A 22,192-nucleotide genomic window follows, 5' to 3' on the forward strand; every position below is an offset into this window, starting at 1 on the left:
ACAACAAATCTCTGTGCTAATTAACATAAGTCTTACAGGAGGCCTGAGAAGCGTGAGTAGGATATTGTGCTGTATTATTGCTTGCCTGGAAGTGTGTGTTATTCAGATTACTGTTATTAAAATTAATTGCCCTCTCATTGACATATGCTGCTGTTAGAGCAAGCTATGAACTGGTTTTGCACAACCTGACATTTGAAATGAAGAGCAAATTAAGGCAATATCTAGCTGTCAGCCAGTCATCTGATGGAATTTACTATAGATCATTATGTGTCTAACAGCATTATGTGTTGAACTGCTAACGTTGCCTTCACAGATGGTGTGAGGTTTTGGGCATTTAGGACACTGGCATCATGGAAAATAAATTCAGATTTAATCCAGAAGCGAGCAGAATAATGTAGCAAACAATTGTTCTGTAGAGGATTAATTTCTCCATTTTGTTGTAGAGGTGTGTTGTGCTTATTCGTTTAAAGAAAATATGAGTGTGATTTATTACTGTCACTGCATATAGGGAATGAGAGTTTTTTCCACAACTTTGCTTTCTTAGCTGAATGGTATTATGGTATTATCTCTGGCAAAAGTGTTCTCTACAGGCTATTTTTCATATTCTTTCCCTTCTTTGAATTCTAGAGACTAAGACAATAGAACAACAAAGTGGCTACACATTTGATAACAAAGGACTGGTCACAGCATTTAACTTTGGAAGTACTCCTGGTGGAAACTGAAGGATCATCTACGAAGGTCAATGGGAAGGGTTTCATCATTACTTTTTCTTAAAATCATCATGACTTCTGAGTGATAGGGGAGGGTAATTCAATGCTGCTGAAGGTTTTCTGAAATGTAGCAGTGTGCTTCCCCCACCAGAATGCTTTTTCTAACCAGCTACTGTAATGTACAAATTCTTGTGGTGTTTTTATAATTTGATGGACTGAAAAGGAAACATTTGTCCTCAAGGAACCTGAATGACTGGGAGGGGCCAGGCTGCATCTAATTGAGTTGCACTTCTCAGGTTTTTGCTGTGCAGAATTGATAGATTCATATGGATAACAGTGCCTTCTGTTGTACATGGATTGCCTGAACAAATGGATTTTGGAGTGCATTATAATTTTTTTAAGTGTAAGGACATTTCTTGATACACTGTAAGCCTTGGTTCCATGTTTTCCTGTCATCTGCTTTTTACTACATGGTTTAATTGTTTGTTGGTTGCATAGATATTGCTGGATTCAGAATACTATCTCATCTTCCCTATTTGGTGCAGACCAAATGTGTATAGGGAAGTGTCTGCTGGAGTTGCAAAAGCATACACTGGTTGTGTCAGAGTGTCTTAACAAAATTGCAGATTTTCCCTTGATGTAGTAGTCTTAAATTATTTCTCTTAGCCATGAAATCAGCTCACTTGAGTTACAATGGCACATGTGGCAGGTGGATATCCTAAATCTGTATTGACGTTACCTCCTGCCTGCACAAGTGGCATGGCCTTCAGATGTAGATGTTCTACACTACAGCTTTTTATTTCCACTATTTTTGCTGAATATTGGATTTTACTTGGGTTCCTATAGCCCGCCTTTCTGTTTTTATTCATTCATTACCATTCCAGTGGTAGTACTGAATAAAGTGGTACAAAGTATTTACAATATTTTATTTATCTTGATAGAAGAAAAACAGCTCTGAACTTGTTTCTTCTTACTGTTACTCTTCGGTGATTGAATTTCTGGTCTGCATTCCATTTGGCTGTTCTCGTTCCGTACTGAAATTTTGTTATCTGACAGATTTTTTTTTCCTGAATTTCAAAGACTTGTTTCTCATAAATTGGAACATATATATAACAGGTTTTTAGTGAATACGTTTGTTTAGTGAGAAACTTGCCATTATGAGAAACTGATAGCAATACTAATTTGAATAGGTGCCCTTTCTCTCGATCTTTTGGGATCTCAGTGATGTAGCCAAAATAAGTTGGGGTGCTTTAGAATGTGAAGTTTGAATTGGAGATAAAACATTTAGTCCAGATTTTGTCTCTGTGTTAATTTCTTTAAGACGTAAAAATATTTACCAAGCGGTTTAAAGCACATACAGATTATATATTTCTGTAGAGCAGTGCCCCAGCTAGAAAATCAAAGCCCTTCCCATGCCCTATCAGATTTTCAAGGATTGTAGATAATTACAAATTGCTGGCCCCTTCAGTGTCCTGAAGCGCTGTTTTTTTGTTTTTTTTTTTTTTTTAATATGTAAGAGTCATAGTTCAGTCTGATAAATCGGAAGCTCTCTGTGCCTTGGCATCTGGAAGAGGCCATAGTGTTGCTGCCTATTCCTTGCCCCATATGCTGGAACTTTCTCAGTCTTGCAGTCATGGGGCAGAAGGTTCCCCCCCACCATTTTTCTTGTTTCTGCACCTTTGTGTGGGACTCACTCCAGCACTGCTGATGCCTTTTTTTTTTTTTTTTCCCCCACAGCAGATGCAGAGTAAAATTGATTCATGCAGGTTTTTCACTGCTCTTATTCACATAGTAGCAATGGTGAAAATTTCCCACTTTTAGCTCTGGTTTTCCATATGGGAAACTGGGAGAATTCCACGGATTGCATTTTCAAAAATGAAAAATACTGCATTAGACATTTTCTTACAGATCAAATAACAGAGGGCAGAGAGGCCATGAAAATCATAGGTCACTTTTGCTAATTTAGGCCTGGGGATGTGTTTACTGAAACAGCAGGAAAGTATTACATCCAGTTTGTTGGTGAGTTTCTCAGAAGCCGTAGAAGTTTTGGAAATAATTACAAATTTAAGAATTTTTTTTTTGAAGTTTAAGGATATGAATGACTTCTCTGATAATTGAGGTTAAGTATTAGTCAGGTAAACTGTTTAAGATTTCTATTATTTTATTAAAAAAGAAAAAGAAGATTGTTGAGTGGGATTTCTTTCAAAGCCCATCTTCCTCCTGTACACTGGCATGCAGAGTAGAAGGGGGATTTATTTTTCTTCTGCTAATAAGGTTGCTTGCACAATCACAAGTTAATATTCAGGAGATAATGTGTTCAAGGAAAAATCTGCTTTTGCATAGCATCATCTTTGTGTTGCTCAGCTGAACTGTGGCTGCTCCCTAGTTCTGCTGCTTCTATACTTTTCAAGTCAACTGCCAAGAAAATTTCATCCAGATGTTTCTTACAAGGGGTTTAATCAGCAGCATGGAGTCGGGAATCTTTGTTGTCTGCTTTGCAGTGGGAGTCGGAGATATCTGAGGGGATGGCATGTAAAAAGGTTAAATGCCCTTCTCTTCCCAGGAGATTCATGAGCAAATGTTTCTACTGGCAAAAACAAATGTTAATTATTTCATTTCTTTTTTTGAAAAGGGATTCCATCCAAAAAGATTTATTGGGCTCTAGTCTCCACTTTAACATATGGTTCTCTTTTAACATGATAAATATGCGTTTGTACATGATCATAAATAGGTAATGGCTTTTAGGGATTTCTTTCTGAGTTGTGTCCAGCTTTGTACTGCATTAAAAGGAGAGTAACACAAACATGGATTACTGTCTGACTTGGAGGCCAAGGTAATCATGGGGTATCACATACCGGCATTGGCCGTCCAAGCACGATGTATTTGCCACTGGAAGTACAGAGAATCGTGAATGTATTGTAAAATAAAACAAAGGCTGATAACCGGTGACCTGTGTTACCCCATGCCCATGTTCCCAAAGTGTGAAGGTGACTCATGGGCACCATGAGGGCTTTACGTATGAAATTAGCATTGTGTTGGTTATAATAATGTCAAATGTTAACTTAAATGATAAGTTTATTTTCTAGATTAAATTAACCCATGCTGGGTATTGAATCGCATATACTGTTTGGTCACTCTTAAGAGGAAAATAAGGATGACCACGTGTTTTGGCTGCTTCTTTTTTGCTCTCTTTCTTTCAAAGTTGAAGTATTTGTTTTGCTTTTGTAACAAAGCAAAATCCTTCAACAAAATGGCCAGCTCTGGGAAGAGAACAGAATATCAAACGAAGAAAAAAATCCTAAAAAACAACAAGCAAAAAAACCAAACCCCCTTATGCACACAGTCAGTTTGAAGTAGATGTGCTTTGGGATTGTAAGTCAAAATATGTAAAGAATGTTACACAAAATGATATCGTGAGATCCTTTATTTTAAGGGGAAAGGGTGCCTGCAGGGTGTCAAGGAGACATGAAATGAAATGCTTTTTGGCTATGAAGTCCAGGCAGCTTGTGACTCTGGATTCCATTATACATTGAGGAAAGACGGTAGGACAGTAGATGACTTTTCTTTTTTCTCCTGTAAAGCAGGAGTCTATCTTGAGACTTGTAAGCCAAAGGAATTGTAGACAGCATGAATGATTAACTGTGCTTTGTTTCCACAATACTTCTTAGTCTTTTTTCTTCCCTCCTTTCCTTCCCTTTGACAACCACTGTTACTAGGTATTACAGGGGTACTCAGAATATCTGAAAAAATAAAGCTTAAACAAAATTTGTTAAATCCCATTGTTTCTGAAGCAGTGGAGCCTATCCATTGCAGTTTTATCTATAGAAGAAAGTCTCATTTAACATGTGCATGTGATGCAAAACTACAAAACCCCTTTGCTTGTGTCTGCAGTTTGAGAAGAACCTTTCTGTGATTTACTGCTTCAAATGGGTAGATCCCAAAATGGTACTTGAAATCCCTGCACCTTGTACTTAAATTTGCTCAAAGGGTAGGCAAAAATACAATGTATAATTGGGGTACTTAGTCCTAGTTCTTATACGTGCCATAGTCAGTCTTTTGATATGTGAGTTCCTCGAGGATCTCCAGCTCTGAATGAGGATGTTATTCAAGTCCAAGAGTCTTTGCATCTTTGCAGCTGGACAGAGAATCATGTTTCCCTCACCACAGCAAAGCATACAGCAGGTATGGCTACCAATGTCTTGACAGTGTGAGTGAAAATAGCACTCTTCTTCTCTCAGTTGTCGTATCTTAACCCAAATGGATGGGATACAGTAAAGATGGATGTTCTGAGTTTGCTAGAGAAAGCCAGACACTGTGCCAGGTAGTAGAAAGTCTTAGCATAAAACCATATCATGAAGGGGATGTATGAACAGGCCAAGCTGCTTTCCTTTGACATCTCTTCCACTGCTGGTACTTCTGTAAACAAATAAACAAAAAAGCCCCACCCCATAAAACAAAAAATAAAACAACAGTGTAATATGAATGAGAACTAAAGCAGTGCTTGTGCATTTCTCTGGTCTGCAGATCTAATCACTACTCAATTCAAATGCGCGGAGATACTTTTAAATATGCAACATCTGTCCAGATGTCAGTAACCTGAATCTGACAGCTATTAATATGAGGTAAAGATTTTGTGGGATTTTCTCTAGCAGAGAAAAGATGCATCCCTTTAAAAAGTCTGAGAACATCTTGTCTTGGCTGAAGTGCAATCACCACTGGGAGAAGCTCAGTGGGATTACAGCTTTTCTTAAAAGTTGTCAACATACCTCCTACCAAACTGCTGTGTCAAAGGAGCTAACTGACCAACTATTCCCTGACTAATGAATTTTGGGGAACAGCAGTTCAAAGAGAATCTGCAGGCATATGCAATTGCAACGGTGCAGGAATCAAGAAAGCACCCATTTAAATTGAGTTGATGTGTTTGATATGATCCTGCACTGTTCGAGTGTTCAAGAATTTGAGAGAAAGGCATAGAACAAGAATGGGCTTGACTTCTTGGGCAGACCCAGATTTGGTGTAATGCTGTGAACTCAGGATCTGAAAGCAATCTTGATTACAAATGGGTAATTGTGCATACCAGGAAAAAAAAAAAGAGGCGGAAGTGGTAAGTTAATGCTAGGATTCTCTTCACAGGCTGTACAGAGGCTCACAGGTTTAAGTGCTTGGCTATGTGCATGGTGGGGTGGGAGATGTACTTTCAGATGGATTGATTTCTCCAATGTGAACGGAACTGTATCAGCTCCAGGGTTCACCTGAGGTGAATGGAGAGGGTTGGTCAGAAGTTGCCTACTGGCCCATCCTGGATTATGTTATACAAAACGAAGTGCAAAATCTGAAAAATGATTTACCAGTTGAAGCTGCTGAGCAACAAAAACTAGTGTTTTCTTGAAAGGAGATTTTAATATGTTCAGTTATGTTTCAGTTTTTTTGCCCTCACTCAAAATGCAGAATTACTGCCTGATGTGTAGGCCTATCGGTATTTCACAGGGCTGTTTACTGTTCAAGGTGATTTTCCAAGAAGTTTTCCTCATTCTTTTTGACATGTTTGTGTGAGTAAAGTTGCACGTATCCCTCTCTCACTACTTTCTACGCACAGAGATCTTGGCAATGGACCTCAGAGGAAGAACAGTGCTTTGAAAGGACAAGACTGTACATAAGCAGGTTATTTTTAGAAAACGGAAGAACTATGGCCTCTGAACAAAGTATGAAACAATAAATATTTATACAAAAATGCATGAGGTAAAGAAATTTATATTAAACAATATAAGTGAGATTCTCTTCTTTGATCATGGCTGTAATGTTTTTTGTCATTGCCAAACTTTGTGTGAAAACTGCTTTGAATTGCATGTGTTGCTGGTAATATGCTTAACACAAATCACCTGAAATATTTTTTGGATCAAAAAGAGACCAAAGAGGCCATGCAGATTTCTTTTGATTATTAAATGCAAAGATATGAGCCCATGACTGCAATGACTAGAGGGAGACCACTCTGTGTAACATTTTCAGATTGGATTGCAGGATCATCACCTTTGTAAGAAACCTAAAGTACTGCACTGTGGGTTGGCTTTGAGGGCAAGAATTGACAAATGCAAAACACGCATTGATGACGAGAAGAATCTCTAACTTGAAGAATTCTGTACAGTGTTCTCGTAAGCTGTGCTGAATTTGCTTTAAAAATAGTAATAAATCTTATTGCTTAGGTCAAATGTTACATCTGTTGTGCATTTATATGGGAGGAATAATATTTCTTAAAAAAATGTAACATGCCACCTACCAAGGAGCCCAATCTCAGTTTATAGCCTCTCTTCATACAGCCATAAAACTTATTTACAAGAACACCCCAGAATTAATTTTAAACAAATGTGCGTGTTATCCAGAGTTAATGTGCGTTTGTGTAGCAGTTCATGTTTGTTAATCTCAGGCTTGCAAAGTCCACTATTCATATGAATGGTTTGCATGCAAACGAACATAACTGATGTTTGATGTAGATGAGATCATTATGGATCGTCCCAATACAATTACCAAAAATGTCAGAATAGTGAAGATAGTGATCTTGCGTTCCTGCACCAGAGCTTGGACCAGTCTTCTGTGTGTGGAATTCACAAAGCAGACAGTTTTACCAAACCTTCACAGAACAAGAGATTAATCCTGCTTGAAACTGTGAGCCTGATATTTTTATCAGCGGAATATTTCCATCACGGTGAGTTCCTAAAGAAGCCTGTTTGTTAGATTGTGCTGTTTGATAATGCTTGCCTTTTTCTGTACAGGGCAGTTTTGCAATTCCTCCACAGTACCTCTAAGAGCAGTGGTTAGTGGCACATAATCATAATGGAGAGGCTGAGTTAGCGTAGTTTGCCCAAAGTCATAGCAGTGTGTTGCAACTGGCAAGAGAGATTAAAATTCTGGTTCTATAACAGTGCCTGGGAGTTTTACCATTGGCTCTTACGGAGGCAGGATTTCACCCAAGGCATTTGCTAGGTCCTAGTGTTTGTACCACTGTTAATACCTTCCAGAGAAGCTCTGCCAGAACATACTTCATTTATGAAACTGCTTAGTACCAGTGAGCTCTAGTGAGCTGCAATTTTAACCTGTCCAGCAGTGGCATTGTTTAATTGTATCTCGTGTGGGTTTCTTGGTGTGATGAGCTCTGCTGTAGAAAAATGGTTCTCAGCTGGGTGATTGCTGATTGCCAGTTCCTCTTGAGGCTTTGAAGTGAACCTAATCACGTGGGAGTAGAACTTCAGGTGACCTGTGGTATCATCTGTACCACGTATCGGGGTGTTGGGAAGCTTATGGCCTCTCTGCAGGTATTAACAAACACGCGGCATTAGTTGTGAAGGTGTAGGCTGTGATTGCCACTTCTAACAGACTCTGAAAGAGTGTATTTTTTACTGAAGTAAATACATGGCTCTCATGCCTCCTCCTGCCCTCTGACCGCGTCGATCTTTTAGATGAAGTTGAATTCTTAAGCTGAATACTAACTCGAAATCCTTTAAAATGGTAATTTCTTTTAGTTAGTCCCCAATAAGGATGAAAGTTGATCAATGTTTGCTTTCTCTTGGTATCAGGTATGTTAAATGCATAATTTAAACAATTTAATTACCTTTTTGATTAAATTGATGGGACTTTAACCATTCCCATGCAGTTTCCTACTGATTTTTTGCTTTTTCTGGCAGAGTTCAAGCTACATGGATTTGTGCGCACATCAGAAAAACTCTATAGTCATACAAATGAAATTCAGAATAAAAAAAATGTAGTCTGGCAAGGTCATATCAGTATATGAATAATAGTTGTTTTCTTTATTATTGAAGTTACTGGCCTTTTATCTCTCAGCACCTTGTAGAACAGAGCATGCAGCAGCAACAACTAAGGGTGCCTGCAGCTTCCAAGTCTCCCTGCTCAATTAATTATAAATAATCCATACAGCCCTTTTTAGTACAACATGCCTTGCACCTGACTCTGCCTCAAGAGGTTGTGCAAAGCGCAGTAGTGGAGCTAAATGGCTGTACCATTATGTAGGCATCTGACCGCAGCTGTGGGGCTGACATCTGCACCTCAGTAGCAGCTGTGACTGTGTTCTGGAAGGGCTTTGTGGGTGTGGAGAAGGCAAACCCTGTCTTATGTTTTCCTCCTGCCATAAGCGTCTTTCTGGAGGACGCAGGGGGTTGAACAAAACCACACCATAATGTATCTGAATGTGCACTGATCAGAAGCAGCTATCATTTCTATGTGCAGACCTCTCAAATCTGAGATTAAACAGCGACATGAGTCTGGTTCCTCAGTACAGCACGGACTGTGATTGCTGAATTTTGCCAAACAAGAATCAGTTCAATTAGGGTAAACAGCATGATTAGTTTAATCTGTATTATTGTTTTGAAGAAAGACTGACAGGATCTGTCTTCACCATTGTGAGGGGAAAAAAACAACAGGCTAGCCAAGAGAGAGTCCATGCCCAAGAAGCCCCCCAGACATTGATTTCACTGGAAAAGCGAGCATGGAAATTGCCCCGAGGAAGAGTAACTACTTGTGACATTCAATTACAGAATATTTATCCATTGCTTCATTGATCAAAAGGATTGCTGATTTCATAACGGTAAGTGTCCAGGAAGACTAAGGTAAGGAGATTGCCACTGTGCTCCTCTGTAAGTACAGCTGGTTTCAGAACCCAGGGGTGTTTGAGCCACCTGGCTGGAGGAACCAAAGGATGTTTCTGGTTGCCAAAGGCTGTTCTCTCCAGAAGAAAGAGTTCTGCAGTCTCAGGCTGCCTCAGTTTTTGTGGTTTCTTCCTCCTGACTGTTGCAAGGGCATATCTGATTGTTTAATGGGATTTTCTGTTACTGAATGATTGATATTCTTCAAATAAAACACGCATACTGAAAAACCACTGCCACTGCATGACTGAAGCAGCGGCTGCTTGTGGTTGCAAATCATGCCTTGCTTCCTCTGACAGAGGGATGGGGGAGAGTGCTTGTATTTATCTCCTGTCTGCTCTGGCTAGACTTTGTTACCCCCTCACTTTTCTATCCGTCGTGTAGCTTTAGGATTCAGTGGTTTTCCGGGGCATGAGGATCTTGCCTTAGATCTTCAGCTTCTGCTTCTTGTAAACAAATAAATATTCTCACTCAGCTGTGATTCTGGATTCCTCCTCTCACATGCATTCACACGCGCAACCTCCTCTCACGTGCACACCTCTTCCCCCTCTCACATGTGCTGCTCTTTGGGGTGGCTGTGGTGTGTGACTGTGAGGTACTGAATTAGTAAGAACTGCGGAAACGAAGGCAGATTTTTTGCCAATAGTTATTGCCACAGAGCATAGATTATTAATCGCTGGATTCTCTTACTATTGTGCTTCTGTAGATACACTGTTGTGTTAAGTGTTTTTATGCAGATCTCGAGCAAGTGTTTCACTGCCTGATTACTGAATTGGGGCCTGATTGAAATTCTGTAACTACAGCAGGTTGGGAAAGATAGAGAAACCATGAGGCAAACAGATCCTAGGTTAACAATTACAGGAAAAATAGAATTGTTTTGTTTATGAACTCTAAGTAGTTTATAGCTTAATATTCTTGCTCTGCTCCTGATTTTGGAGAAGGAAAAAAATAATTCTTTCATTTTTCATACGGGAAGGGAGTTGCAGTTGACTTTTACCTCCATATTTTACTTTTTGCCAGTACTGCTGCAGGAAAAAAAAGCACCAGCTACTTAAACATAATGTCAAAGGACATATGCTAGTTTATTTTGCTGCCATCTTTGTGGCTTTCATCCAAGGTCACTTGTATTATGGAGGCCTGAGTCCAAGATTTATTCTGCTGCAGGAGATTGCCTAACAGGACATTAACAGTTTGTAACCTAATGAATTTCCAAAGCCATGTGAAAGCACTGGAAAGCATTTCATCCTGAATGATTTCTTTTTCACAATGTAATTTTGTACAATACTATCTTCTTACTCTTTTTTTATACTATTCCATTTTTGGTTAAAGACAAATAGGGGAAGAACCAAAACAAACCCCTGTGGATATGATCTTTAAAGACACAAAGAGGTGTCCACTAGTATGTGTAGCCCTAAGGAGGAGACAAGGGGAAAGGGAAAAAAAAAAAAAAAAGGCACACCACCTTTTTCAGGCACTGAATTTAGGTTAGAAAGCTTATTTTGTTAGGCTTTTGTAAGACGGGAGGGAACAGAGGTGTGCTTCTAAGGCATCAGCTGTTCTGAATCACCCTTGGGGAAAACCTACTTTCTTCTCTTTTTATAAGGAAAATGAATGGGAAATGAACCATCCAGGTCAGGTGGGTGAGTGTGCTAATATGAATATACCTCTGGTAACCACCAGAGGTATATTTGGAGGGGAAAGAGAAACAGGAGGATTATAACCAACTAAATAAAAAAGAAAAGCCTCCACTTTTTGTTTGCTGATTTTGTGCAAGTGTACAGTCAATTTTGCTGATGCTTGTATATGAGAGAGATTCTGAAACGTGGGAGTAATTTAATGCATATGCTTTGTTTTGCTACAGTAAATTAGAGCCTTTCCTTGCCCAGGAGCTGAGCTATAGTTTTTCTTCTGTTTTACAGTGTGATACATTGCCTTAATTGCACCGTCTTTCGTAGCATTTTTGTTGCATTTTATTTTTGTCTTTTCATTGTGGATGCTCCAACACAAATAAAAGATACTACAGCATTCAGAAAACTTGTCAAGATGCATTCAGGTCAGCAGTGCATCAGTGAGTGCAGTGAAAAATAATCTATGAACGTCGAAGTTGTAGGACCTTGAAAAAGGCAGTCAGGAGGAACAGCTTGAAAATCTGCTGAGCAGAAGCACCCAAAGGTAGGTAAGGTTCTAATTAGGGATGACTGAACGTGACAAGCCCCTGGACATGTGTTGCCCAGATCCTGATCTTTCTGCTGACCATTTGCCAATCATTTAGGATTAGGGGAAAATCTGAAAGAAGGGAAATGTAACACATGAGGGGAGTATGTTACAGAGCTGGAGTTTCTGTGAAATTCTCTTACTATCCCTGCTTGAAAACTTAAAACCACAGAACACGCTGGGTTGGAAGGGAGCTCAGGAGGTCTCTAGTCAACCTTCTACCCAAAGCAGGGTCAACTCTGATGCTCAGGACTTTACCCAGTCAGTCTTGCTGCTCCTTCTGTAGGCTGGGCAGGGCTAGCAGCGGCAGAGTAGCTTGGGTGGGCTGTGTGTGCAGAGATATTAAGAGGGGAGCTGTCTGTCTTGTTCAAAATGTCTTAAGAGCAATAATCCTGATTGAGGTGGCTCTGCTTCAGACAGTCAGAGGATAATTAGGCATTGCATTTGAAAGGAAATGAGCAGAAAAAGCAATAAGCGTTAGTCATGAGTCCCACTACTGTGCAATTTCTAACTCTGGAAACTACAGCTTGCTGGAAGTACCATTCACATCAATTGCGAGTGTATGTCACTTCCTCAGAGCAGTCCAAAAGCTGAAGCACGAACTAGAGAGGCCTGTGTTATGTCCAGAAGTGGTCTGTTAGGATTGCTGGTGTCTGGGAAATAAAAGCCAGAGAGATTGTGAATGGGAGGATCAGATAGCAGAATGTCGCACCAGTGATTGTTCTTAGGTCTTCATGGCTGCGTGTTCATCTGAGCAGATGGCTAGGGGTGGCTTCTCTGCAGACTTCAGGTCAATACTAGTATATATTACTGACTTCTCACGAGTTAGTCCTGATGGGGAGGAGGTATAAAAGGAGAAGCTATGTGAGAAATCAGCAGTGTCTCGTTGGGTTGCAAAGTTTCAGCAGGTTTCTAGTGGGTTCTGCTTGCTGAAAGAAGTAAGTTGCTCATTATTCACAAGAGAATACAGAGAGAAGGAGGAGCAGCTTAATGACGAATGGATCTAAGCACGAGGGGCTTAGAGGAATGGAGGGATCCCTGAAGGTTTCAAGGAGATGGGTTGTGATTCCTATCTTCTTAACCTTTTCCAGGGTGTCAGAATATATTGATGAAGGAGAAAAGACTAGATGGGGACATAGTGGCTTTCAAAGGTTCAGAAGAGCACTTGCAGTCATTTACTTTGTGTTACTGCAGCGGAAAGTAGAGGCATGCCTATGACCTGGAAGGTGCTTGCTCAACCCTAGGGTAGAGAGATGTAGCCAAGACAACTGTGCCTTCAAGTCTGAAGCTCTGCCATCAAGCTTTTACTTCTTTGCAATGATACAGCAATGGTAGATGCAAATGTGTTGTCTTATGGATATATCATGAAAACAGGCAGGAGAGATGAGTCTGTGGGAAGGGCTGAGATGTAAAACAGAAGTGAGGCAGAGGGGGCACACAGGCACACACAAGCTTAGGGAGAAGATACAGAGCAGTTAATATAGAGTCTGTGTTTTTTTGCTTCTGTAACTCTCTCCCATATTCCTACTGTAATTTGTGAGGGAAACATTTTTCCTCTGGTACTAAACCCAGGTGGCTGCCAGAGAGCCAAAGCCCTCCAAGCTGAGGTACAGCTCTGCCAAAACCCACACGAGTTCAGTGGCTCCTCTTCACGCGAGGCTTTTGCCTGCAGGTCTTTCTCAAAAGGACATGTGTCGGGGCACTGCTGTGATGCCCATGGTCTCAGCACTGTGCTACCCCCCTTCGGGCTGGGATGAGGGCAGGGAGCATGGCCGTGGGCGCCGGGACACGTGTGGGCAGGGTGGGACCAGGCCCGGCCTGGCACTCGGCAAACCCAGGGTGAAAACATGGCGGGGTTCTGGCCTCCCCTCAGCTCCTGCAGCTGGGCGGGAATCGCAGCTTCTCTGCAGGCTTCCTGCTTGGTTGTGGAAGGGTTGGCTGTTCCGTAGTCTTTCTTTGCAGTCGCTGTCATTTCCCAAATAGCATGGCTTCGTGGCCCGCTGGAACCCAGAGATTTTCACAATCACATAACTTTGGATATCTCCGGCCGGGCCCGAGGCTGCCTTTCCTATTTCCGGGCCGAAAGCTGCTGTTACTGAAATGACTATACACTAAGCTGAGCACGGTAGGGAGTTCTCAGGAAGGTCATACTTCTGAAAATGACTGTGTTACACTGAAAGAGGGAGCAACTGTGTCTGTACCATCCCAGCACATTAACTAGAGGAGTTGTAAAACTTGAATCCTTAAAATCCTGACTGAAATGATACAGCTCAGCTTCTGTATGCTCTTGATTACAATACTTGATTGCCTAGAACTGCTTACAGTAGCTAAAAATATCTGATATATTCAAGCTATCAACGACACATCCAGAATATAATACTGGATGCCACCCACTGCCTTGAAATATTTTTTCACCACGTGCCTGACTTGTTAGAGGAGCCAGAAGGCAGGGAGAAAGACAGTCAGGGGTGACATTGAAAGAAAGGCTCCCTTATTGCTTATCTAACTTGTTGGATCAGTTTGTGGTTCAGAGGTTTGTAGTACTAAAAGCTGTTTGCAAAGTGTCATTATTTAAATTGTTGCAATCTCTCTGAGGGTGTTGGAGGGCTGCTTCAAGTCCAGCACTTCCTAGGGAAGCTGATAGCAAAAGGCATTTCTGTAGGTTTTATTGCATACTTGTGACATTGTGTTTTGGTCAACAGCAATGTTTGGATTCATGAGACAATTTTATTGAGCTCAGCTGTACCATTATATGAATGACTGACATTCAAATATCTAACATTTTTAGAATAAAAATAGATTTTCCATTTGTTTAAGTGTGCCTGGGTTACTTTCGACACAGTATGTATGCCAGTCAGATTTGAAGAAGAAGAAATCTCAACACTCACTATCAACTTGGTTCTGTAGGCCAAACAAGCATCTAAGGAAGCAGTATTTCAGAGGAGAAAATCCTAGGTCTCTACACACGTGATTTCTGATGCTGTAACCTCCATCAAGCACTCTTTTTGGCAGTTTGGTAGTTTTCTGAGAGCCCTTCTTAGCGGTCTAGGATCCCTCCCCCCCCCCACACACCCTCTGCCTTGCTCCTACATTTATCTTGCACTTGGTCTTATTTCTGTTTAACTCAGGGAATGACGGAATGTCTTTATTCAATGCCTTTTTGCTATTGATGCTCAAGAGCTTTACTTCTGTATGTCATTGCCTTCACTTGCGGGAAGGATATTAAATTCATCTACAACAAGCTTGCTTTTAGTATAAGGGCTTGTCCTTAGAATTATCAGCGTGGGACATTTCCGCATTGTATGTTAGAATTCATATGATTCAAGTGAATGGCTGTAGAAGGAGCCAACTCATCTTGCCTGTGCCAGACAGAGATCATTTCTGCAACTGATGTGTCATCATCCAGTCTTCGCTGCAGGACTACATTCTGTGCATAGGAAGTGTCAGCCGTGGAGAAAAGGCTCCAAAAGTGGAGTGCAACCATTTATAAACCTGCAGCAAAACACAAAAAATGCTTCCAGTTACATGCCAGAGGTCATGCCTTGGGATTTCTATCGTGTATGATTTCTCATCCCATGGTCTTCAGGAATGACGTACATGTAACTTCTAATTTGCTTTAATAGTGAGCGTTTTTAGGAAGATCAGGTCAGGCAGAGCTCAGCTAGCTATCAAGTCCCCATCTGTGGAGGTACTTAAGAGATGTGTGGATGTGGCACTGAGGGACATGGTTTAGTGATGGGACTCAGTAGGTCAGGTTGATGGTTGGACTTAATGATATTGAAGGTCTTTTCCAAGCTAGATGATTCTATGATTTTCATTCTGTATTGTCACCAGTTTCGTGATTCATCATTCCCAGAAGGACAGATTTTTGGTTAGGTTGCTTTGCATGAACCAACGGATGACACACAGGCTTACCTTTCCTCATCTTTGCGGTATTCAAAGCTTAATTGATGATTGTTGGAGAAAGATACCAGATACCTTCAGACACCATAGCATTTAAATCCAGGTGAGAAATTATCTTGTCACACCAGAACATTTCTTCCAAGCAGAAGAGAGCTTCATTAAAGCAGAGCAATGTCTGTTATGTTCCTGCTATAAATGGCTTGTTTTTCTGACCTGATTATTTGGAGAATCTGGACTTGGAGCACACCCAATTGCTCTGCAAGCTACCTCAACGTAATGCTCCTTTTCCAGAAACATTCAGCTCCTAGTCTCCCTGGTCCGTGGTGTGACTAGACCCCAGGGAATTATTGAATGGGCTCTTCTTCTTTGTAAAACAGCAAATTGCCTGATTTTGTATTAGCAGTGGGGGCTTGATGGAGCCCTCCCTGTCCCCCACTGTCATACAGAGTTGCAAAGAGCGCTGGTAAATTTATCAATGGCTTCTGCTGCCCAACAGAATCCCACCCTAAGACAGTGGGGCAAGTATTCTGTTTTTGGAGCACACATCTAGGTAATGCATCTCTGTGATCACAGAGGCAATGGAGCAGCTGTGGCACTGCATGTGTTTCAGCCTAATGAATGAGGACAAAGCCCCAGGCAGTCTAATCTCGCTGGCCCTGCTTTGAGAAGGAAGTTGGACTAGATGACCTGCAGAGGTCTCTTTCCATCTAAATTATTCTATGACTCTAATACAGCTGCCTGAGCATATAGCCAGAATCAGGGGTGGTTTAAACAAGTGGTGCTGAAGCCATTGCTGCTGCAGCTGCTCTTGGGCAGGGGCTTGCCTCCAAGTGCTGCCTTCATTTCCGCTGAGGAGTGTGGAGGCACAGGGAGATGCAGCTTCTGGGACTGCCCTGTGGTTTGGGCTGTTGTGCAGTCTGAATGCTACAGTGCGTGGCAGTCCTGATGTGCTTCTGCCTTTATGCATCCCACGTTTGATTCTCCTGTCACCACGGATGTGGCTGGATGTCTACCTTTTAGCAATACTTGCACCAAAGAATCCAGAGCCAGACAGAGTGTCCCTTTGGGTAGCACCAGTGCTTTGTAAAAGGCTCAGGAACCTCCAGATGTGAAATCAGAGGCATTCAGCCACCCCACCTGGCAATCCGTTTTTCTTCCCTGTGAGCTATTCGCTGTGTTTCTCGCAGGGTAGCTGGTTGCACAAGCCAGTGCCAGTTTATTCTGTGGGCAGTGCTGATCTTTTCTGGAATGCAGATATCACATGCCCCTTTCTACCGCTTCCAAACAAGATAAATCACACAAGACTTTCACCTTTATTTTCTACAAATTGATTTTTTCAGTGCTGTGTGCAATGAAAGCTCCTTGTAAACAGGCAGTAACTGAAAGAGCGGGTTCTTTGGAGTTGTGTGTAAACCAAGTTTGAGCCCAAACAGTGACATTTATAGAGGCAGGTGGCTTGTTGAATATTATGCCTAACTGCAAACCGTGATACTAAATGTCAGTCTAGGAATGCTATAAATCCTATCTAAAGAGGGCTCAGATTGTTTTATATGTCAGCATGCTAGCCCAAAGCTCCACACATAAGAAAAGAATGAACAGTGTGGGTGGCATAATTGTTACTTTTTGTTTTTTATATCCCAAACATAGGTTTTTAGCAATCAGGACCTCATAAATTTTACCTCAATGCTTGTCAGAGTTGCTTTGGTTTTCAGCAGAGGGCTTTGAACTCTGCTGGCCCTCCTCCAGAGCTATGATCTTGCCTGCACTGATGTCTGCAGCTTTGGGGGTCTAGTAAAATGCTCCTTACAGAAAGCGTAGCTTCCATCAGTGAAAGGCAGAACCCGACAGGTAGGAATAAGACTTGTTGCCCTTTTAGTTGGGACTTCTTTGCTAATCACCCTCACCTTTGTGCTCGCTCCTTGCCTTAAGCTGTGGCTGTCCTACAGTTCAGCCCAGGGGGCTTAGGCTTCTGCAGCCTGTGCTGCTCCCCTGCTCATTTCCTCTGCAAGTTCCCTGCCTGACTGGCATTTGAAGATCCTGCTTGCTCTAGGAAGAGCCCTTTTGCAGCAGGATCTGTGTGAACAGTGTTGCCAGATTTCAAGCCTGTTTGCTTCAGGTGCCCTTCCCGACATGCAGATAAGGCTCTGCAAAGCTTGCCACTGTAACCGCTGGAGACAGAGTGCTGCAGGGCATGCAGCGGGCAGGACTTCTTTCAAGGGAGGTGGGTTTGAATTTGTTTTGATTTCAAATGACTTGCTTGTTTGTTTTGCCACACTTCTTGCTTTGATTTCTTTTCTTTTAGCCTCCCTGGTGTTGTCCAGCAGCCAAAGCCTTTTGGTCAGTGTCTCCTGTAGGCTAGGACTCGATAGGTCCTCAACATTGGTTCAAAAGACGACTGCTGCAGTGTGACTTCTGCCTTCCTCCAGCACCTTATCACTGTTCTCACCTAAGGACTCGGTCCAGGATTCGCTTCCTGCACCTGAGGAGCAGGAACAGAGCATCCAGCTGTTCCTCAGGCACCTTGGGCTGGACTGCGAGTGCCAACCAGTGAATATTTGCTGCCCTCGTGGGCTCTGCTGCCAGCAGCAGGTGCGTGCCAGGCTGGCACTTGGGCAATATGTGGTGTGGGTGGCTGTTAAGCCTCCCTGAGCCATCACCTACTGCTGGCTGCTGCTCTGAGCCAGAGGCAGCCTGGCCAGGGAAGCTTCTGCTTCCCTCACAGCAAGCCAGCATCTTTCCTTGGGTTTATGGGAGACGTTTTTCTCTTGATGAAGCACAACGCATGCAGTGCTTGTTTGGGATGTGGGGAAATGTGGGGTTGTTCGCATAACCCTAAATGGACTTGTTCTGAAATCTTTTCTCCTTTTGCAGAAAGCAAATTTCATCTTGAAAAGTCTTTCCCTTAACTATAGCAGACCCACTGCAGGGATGAATGTCATCTTTAAAGAGGAAGAAAAACTATGGGAGGAATTATGTAGTACTGCAGGTTTCCAGTGTGATGAATTTAAGGTACTCAATTTACACCATTATAACTCTTCAAAAATGATTATAAAAGATCACCTCTGTAGCCCAGACTTCGCCTATCTCTCAAGTAGAAAGATCAACTCTTTGTGAAATGTTCGTGTTAAACCTAGCTGCAATTTGGCAGGAGTTTAGGGAGGAGAGAAGGAAATGGTCTGGAAAGATGATCATGATTTAAGAAGCTGTTCTCAAACAAAGCAGCCTCATTCTTTTATTTCTATTTATCTAGCCTGTCTTGCAGAGAACTTTTTTTTTCTATCAAAACATATTTATTTAGATCTTTCTTTTATATGACTGAAACCTTGTCAGCCAGTTCCTGACTTACAAGTGCTTGATTCTGCAACCTTAATATTCTCCTACCATAGTTTTGTTTATATTTTCCTACACTTGGTCTTAGGAGCAAATTTTTTTTTTTAAAAAAAGGGCAGATTTCCCACCATATGGAACCATATGTATTCTCACAGGGGTCAGCAAAATGGCTGAGCTATTTAGATTGAGATTTAGCAGAGACCTCCACTTGAGCTAAGAGCGTGCGGCGAAAGCGCAGAAGAGCTCTTCGCAATGGCAGGGTGGTCTGCTGCAGCCCACAGCTGTCTGTGGCCGCTATGCGTGGTCAGCAGAGAGTCTGCAGAGTTGCATTAAATGGCAAAGTAAATGCAAGTTAAAGGTGGAACGCTCTGTTCTAAGAGCATAGGGTGTGCCATAGGAGAGGTGCCATCTGCACATGGTAGCATGGTGCTCTTCTGTCTTGCGCCGCAGTGATCCTCAGCACCAAAGATGAGCAATTAAGGAAAATCTTGCTTTGTCCTTGACCCTGTTTTAGAGTAGTGTGGGGTGTTGGAGCTTTTAACTCCAAGGATCTAGCCCACCCTACATTTCTCTTTTTCTGTGTTACCTAAAGACCATTCACGCATGAAGAAAAGCACATCATTCTGCAGTATTTTCTGTATTTCCTTAGGCGTAAGCATCTGAAATGAATATAGCAAAGCAAAGACAACAGTAAGGATTTTTTTGGCAGTGTTAACCAGTGCATTGTCAGCAGCTGTTTATAAAAAGCAAAATTAAAAATTAAAAACAAAACATCACCCTAAGTTAAGGCAGCTGTCTCGTTCCCTCTTTCTGTCCTTTTCTAAAGCTTGCTGCTGACCCATGTTGCTATCTCTCTGACCCTCCGAAGTCGGCCAGCCTCAATAAGCTGAAGCCAGTGAAGCAGCAGGTGTTGCAAACACAACGTGGTTGTGTGGCAGAAGACTTACAGCAGCAATCAGCTCCTTGCAAAGGGCTTTATAAACTTCCGCTGTGGGTTTCCTACATGCCTTGTTTAAGCACAGGGGTCTCCCATTGCAAAAGAACATGCCAGTGTTACCATGTGTGGGTAACTCAGGGCTCAGTGCAAAGCAGAGATGAGTATGAACTGCTGGTTTAGGATCGTGGATGGATTTCCAGGGCAGCAGCAACACATCCGTGTCTGGGTTACAACATGCTACTTCCTTTCAGTATTTCAAATCCTTGCTTCAAAGCTTTGAGACCTTCTCAATAAGGCAGTCGGAGCCTTTATTAATATTGGTGAAACACTGTGGTTTCCCCTAAGTTTATCCTAAAAGCGCCTGTTGTCCGCTGGGACAGACGTTGCCTGTTGCTTTGGGGCTACACGCCTGGACTACTTTTGCTGGAACTGTCTGAGAACACTTAGCCTGAGGCAAGCACATTAGAAGGAAAATTTCTGCCCAAACATCAAATGTTTGGCAGTCGTGAGCAACTGAAATCAGGGTCTTATAAAAGGAAATGTGAAGCAAGTTTAACTGTTGTCATCTGTGCCAGGTGTCTGCCTATACCAACATTTCTGGGTGGATATACAAGTAATATGTGCATGTTCATGATATATCCTTTCTCTTTAGGAACCAGCTTTAGTCTGGTAAAACTCGTTAAAGTCTATGGAATTACAAGACCATAAATCTAATATAACACTGGAAAATCAGGCCCTATAGATGTGCTCTGTGTGTGGTATCAATCTATTTGCAGTGTATATATAAATAAGATTTGTGGTGAAATGAGAAAAACAAGCTGCTTGTACATCATCTAGGAATGAGCTCTATGTTGTGCTTAATATTTTCCAGAGACAAATGTGGTGACAGACTTATCAGAAACACTGGCTGAAATGAAGCTGTTGATCCAAACATCCTCATCGCCCTTTATCCTAAAGCCAAAGCAAAAATGAGACATCCCAGTGGGTGTGGGCCATGGTAACATTACTTTTTATCATTATTATTATTATATTCAGATGTTGGTTGTGTTTACAATTACAGTACTGGCAGACAGACTCTATTAGAACTGCCAAAGCTGATCATCTAGCCCCAAATCTGATCATATTACTGAGAACACAGTCTGGGATTTTACAGGGGCTCGAGACAAATTGACTCTTTCTTCCTTGCCAGCTCGTCTTGTTGTATCTATTTCAGAGTGAGGCACAACATCTATTTTATTGGGCCTCCAACTCTTGCTTGGATGCTTCTGGGTGGCTGTCAGGCAGAGACCAAGCAAAGTTAGCGGCTTTCTGTTTGGGGAGGCAACAGCATGCAGGTAGCCTTGCAGATTTGGTGGGTGAGTGAGTTCAGCTTCACCATGTCTGAAAGATAAACAAAGGCTCTCTTCTGCATTTTGGCACCCTTTTTGCAACAAAAGATGTTGTAGAGGAGGGGAAATGGCTGGTGAGCCAATATATGTCATTTCTCTGTGGTTAGGCTAATTTTTATTTATTTTTTTTGTCCTGGGGATAACAACCCAACAGCACTTGCATGGTATACATTGCATCCAAGGGATAAAGTGAGCATAGGAGCTGAACAAGGACAAAAGATACCCTTCAGGCAGGTCTAGCAGCGGGTACTTTAGTGAATTTCTACTACACAGACTCTGTTCCCTGGGTTTAATGGCTCACCGAATGGAAATGAAGAAATGAGCAGATTAGCTTCCCCTCTGGAGAGGAGAGAGGCTCTTTGAAAAGCAAAGTAGACATTCAGATTATTTGCAAGCAGAGCCATGGAAGCAGGAACCCCAAGGAAGTGGCCATGTGCAAAAGGATTATTATGAGGCAATGTCCTGGGGTAAACAGCAGAGCAAAGCTACTTGAGCTTAGATCTGACTCCAGCAGAAGGACTGTTTTCTACGGTAGGAATGAGTCCCTGCAGCTGCATTTAAAGCAGCAGACTGTTTTAAAGAACAGCACAGAACTTCCAGCTCCTGCTTATTAGATCTCAGAGCCTGGAGCTCACTGGGTGTTGTAATGGCAGCTTCCTCCTGCGCCACAAAATAGGGAGATTGCAAAAGGACCCACATTACCAAGCAAGGACGTAGCAAGGATGCTGGAATCCATGGGTCCAGCCCTAGTTCAGGGAAACGGTTTTCCCATATCACAGCTGACTCTGCCGAGCACTTGGTTGCTGAAGTGGTTTGTGGCAGCATCTCCTTTCCTCACCGCTGGCAAGAGCTGTTCCAAGCGGAGTTCCTCTAAGAGAGTTTGTTTTGATGAAGCTGAAATGTATGTTTATGTTTTTTCTTGGCGGAAACTGCTTGCAGACGTCCCGGGGTTTCAAGGATAATGAAATTCCTTTTTAGTGTCAAAACTATTCCCTCAGTCTGCATTGTGCAGAGCTGTTGGCACAAGGAACCTTGGAGAAGGGATGTGGCCTTAGGCTC

At 42.1% G+C, this 22,192-nt stretch overlaps 1 protein-coding gene across 2 annotated transcripts in view; it reads left to right on the forward strand.

The window, feature by feature from the left end:
• Window positions 1-3,829, forward strand: part of IPO8 (importin 8) — a 48,085-nt gene extending 44,256 nt beyond the window's left edge. For both annotated transcript variants that reach the window (XM_048080075.2, XM_066998574.1), the window contains exon 25: window positions 628-3,829. In XM_048080075.2, coding sequence (XP_047936032.1) covers window positions 628-722 — 95 coding nt within the window. In that variant the 3' untranslated portion in view covers window positions 723-3,829. The remainder of the gene's footprint in view (window positions 1-627) is intronic.
• The last annotated feature ends 18,363 nt before the right edge of the window (window positions 3,830-22,192 follow it).

This window comes from Anser cygnoides, chromosome 1 (genome assembly GCF_040182565.1).
Source record: "Anser cygnoides isolate HZ-2024a breed goose chromosome 1, Taihu_goose_T2T_genome, whole genome shotgun sequence".
Lineage (NCBI taxonomy): Eukaryota > Metazoa > Chordata > Aves > Anseriformes > Anatidae > Anser > Anser cygnoides.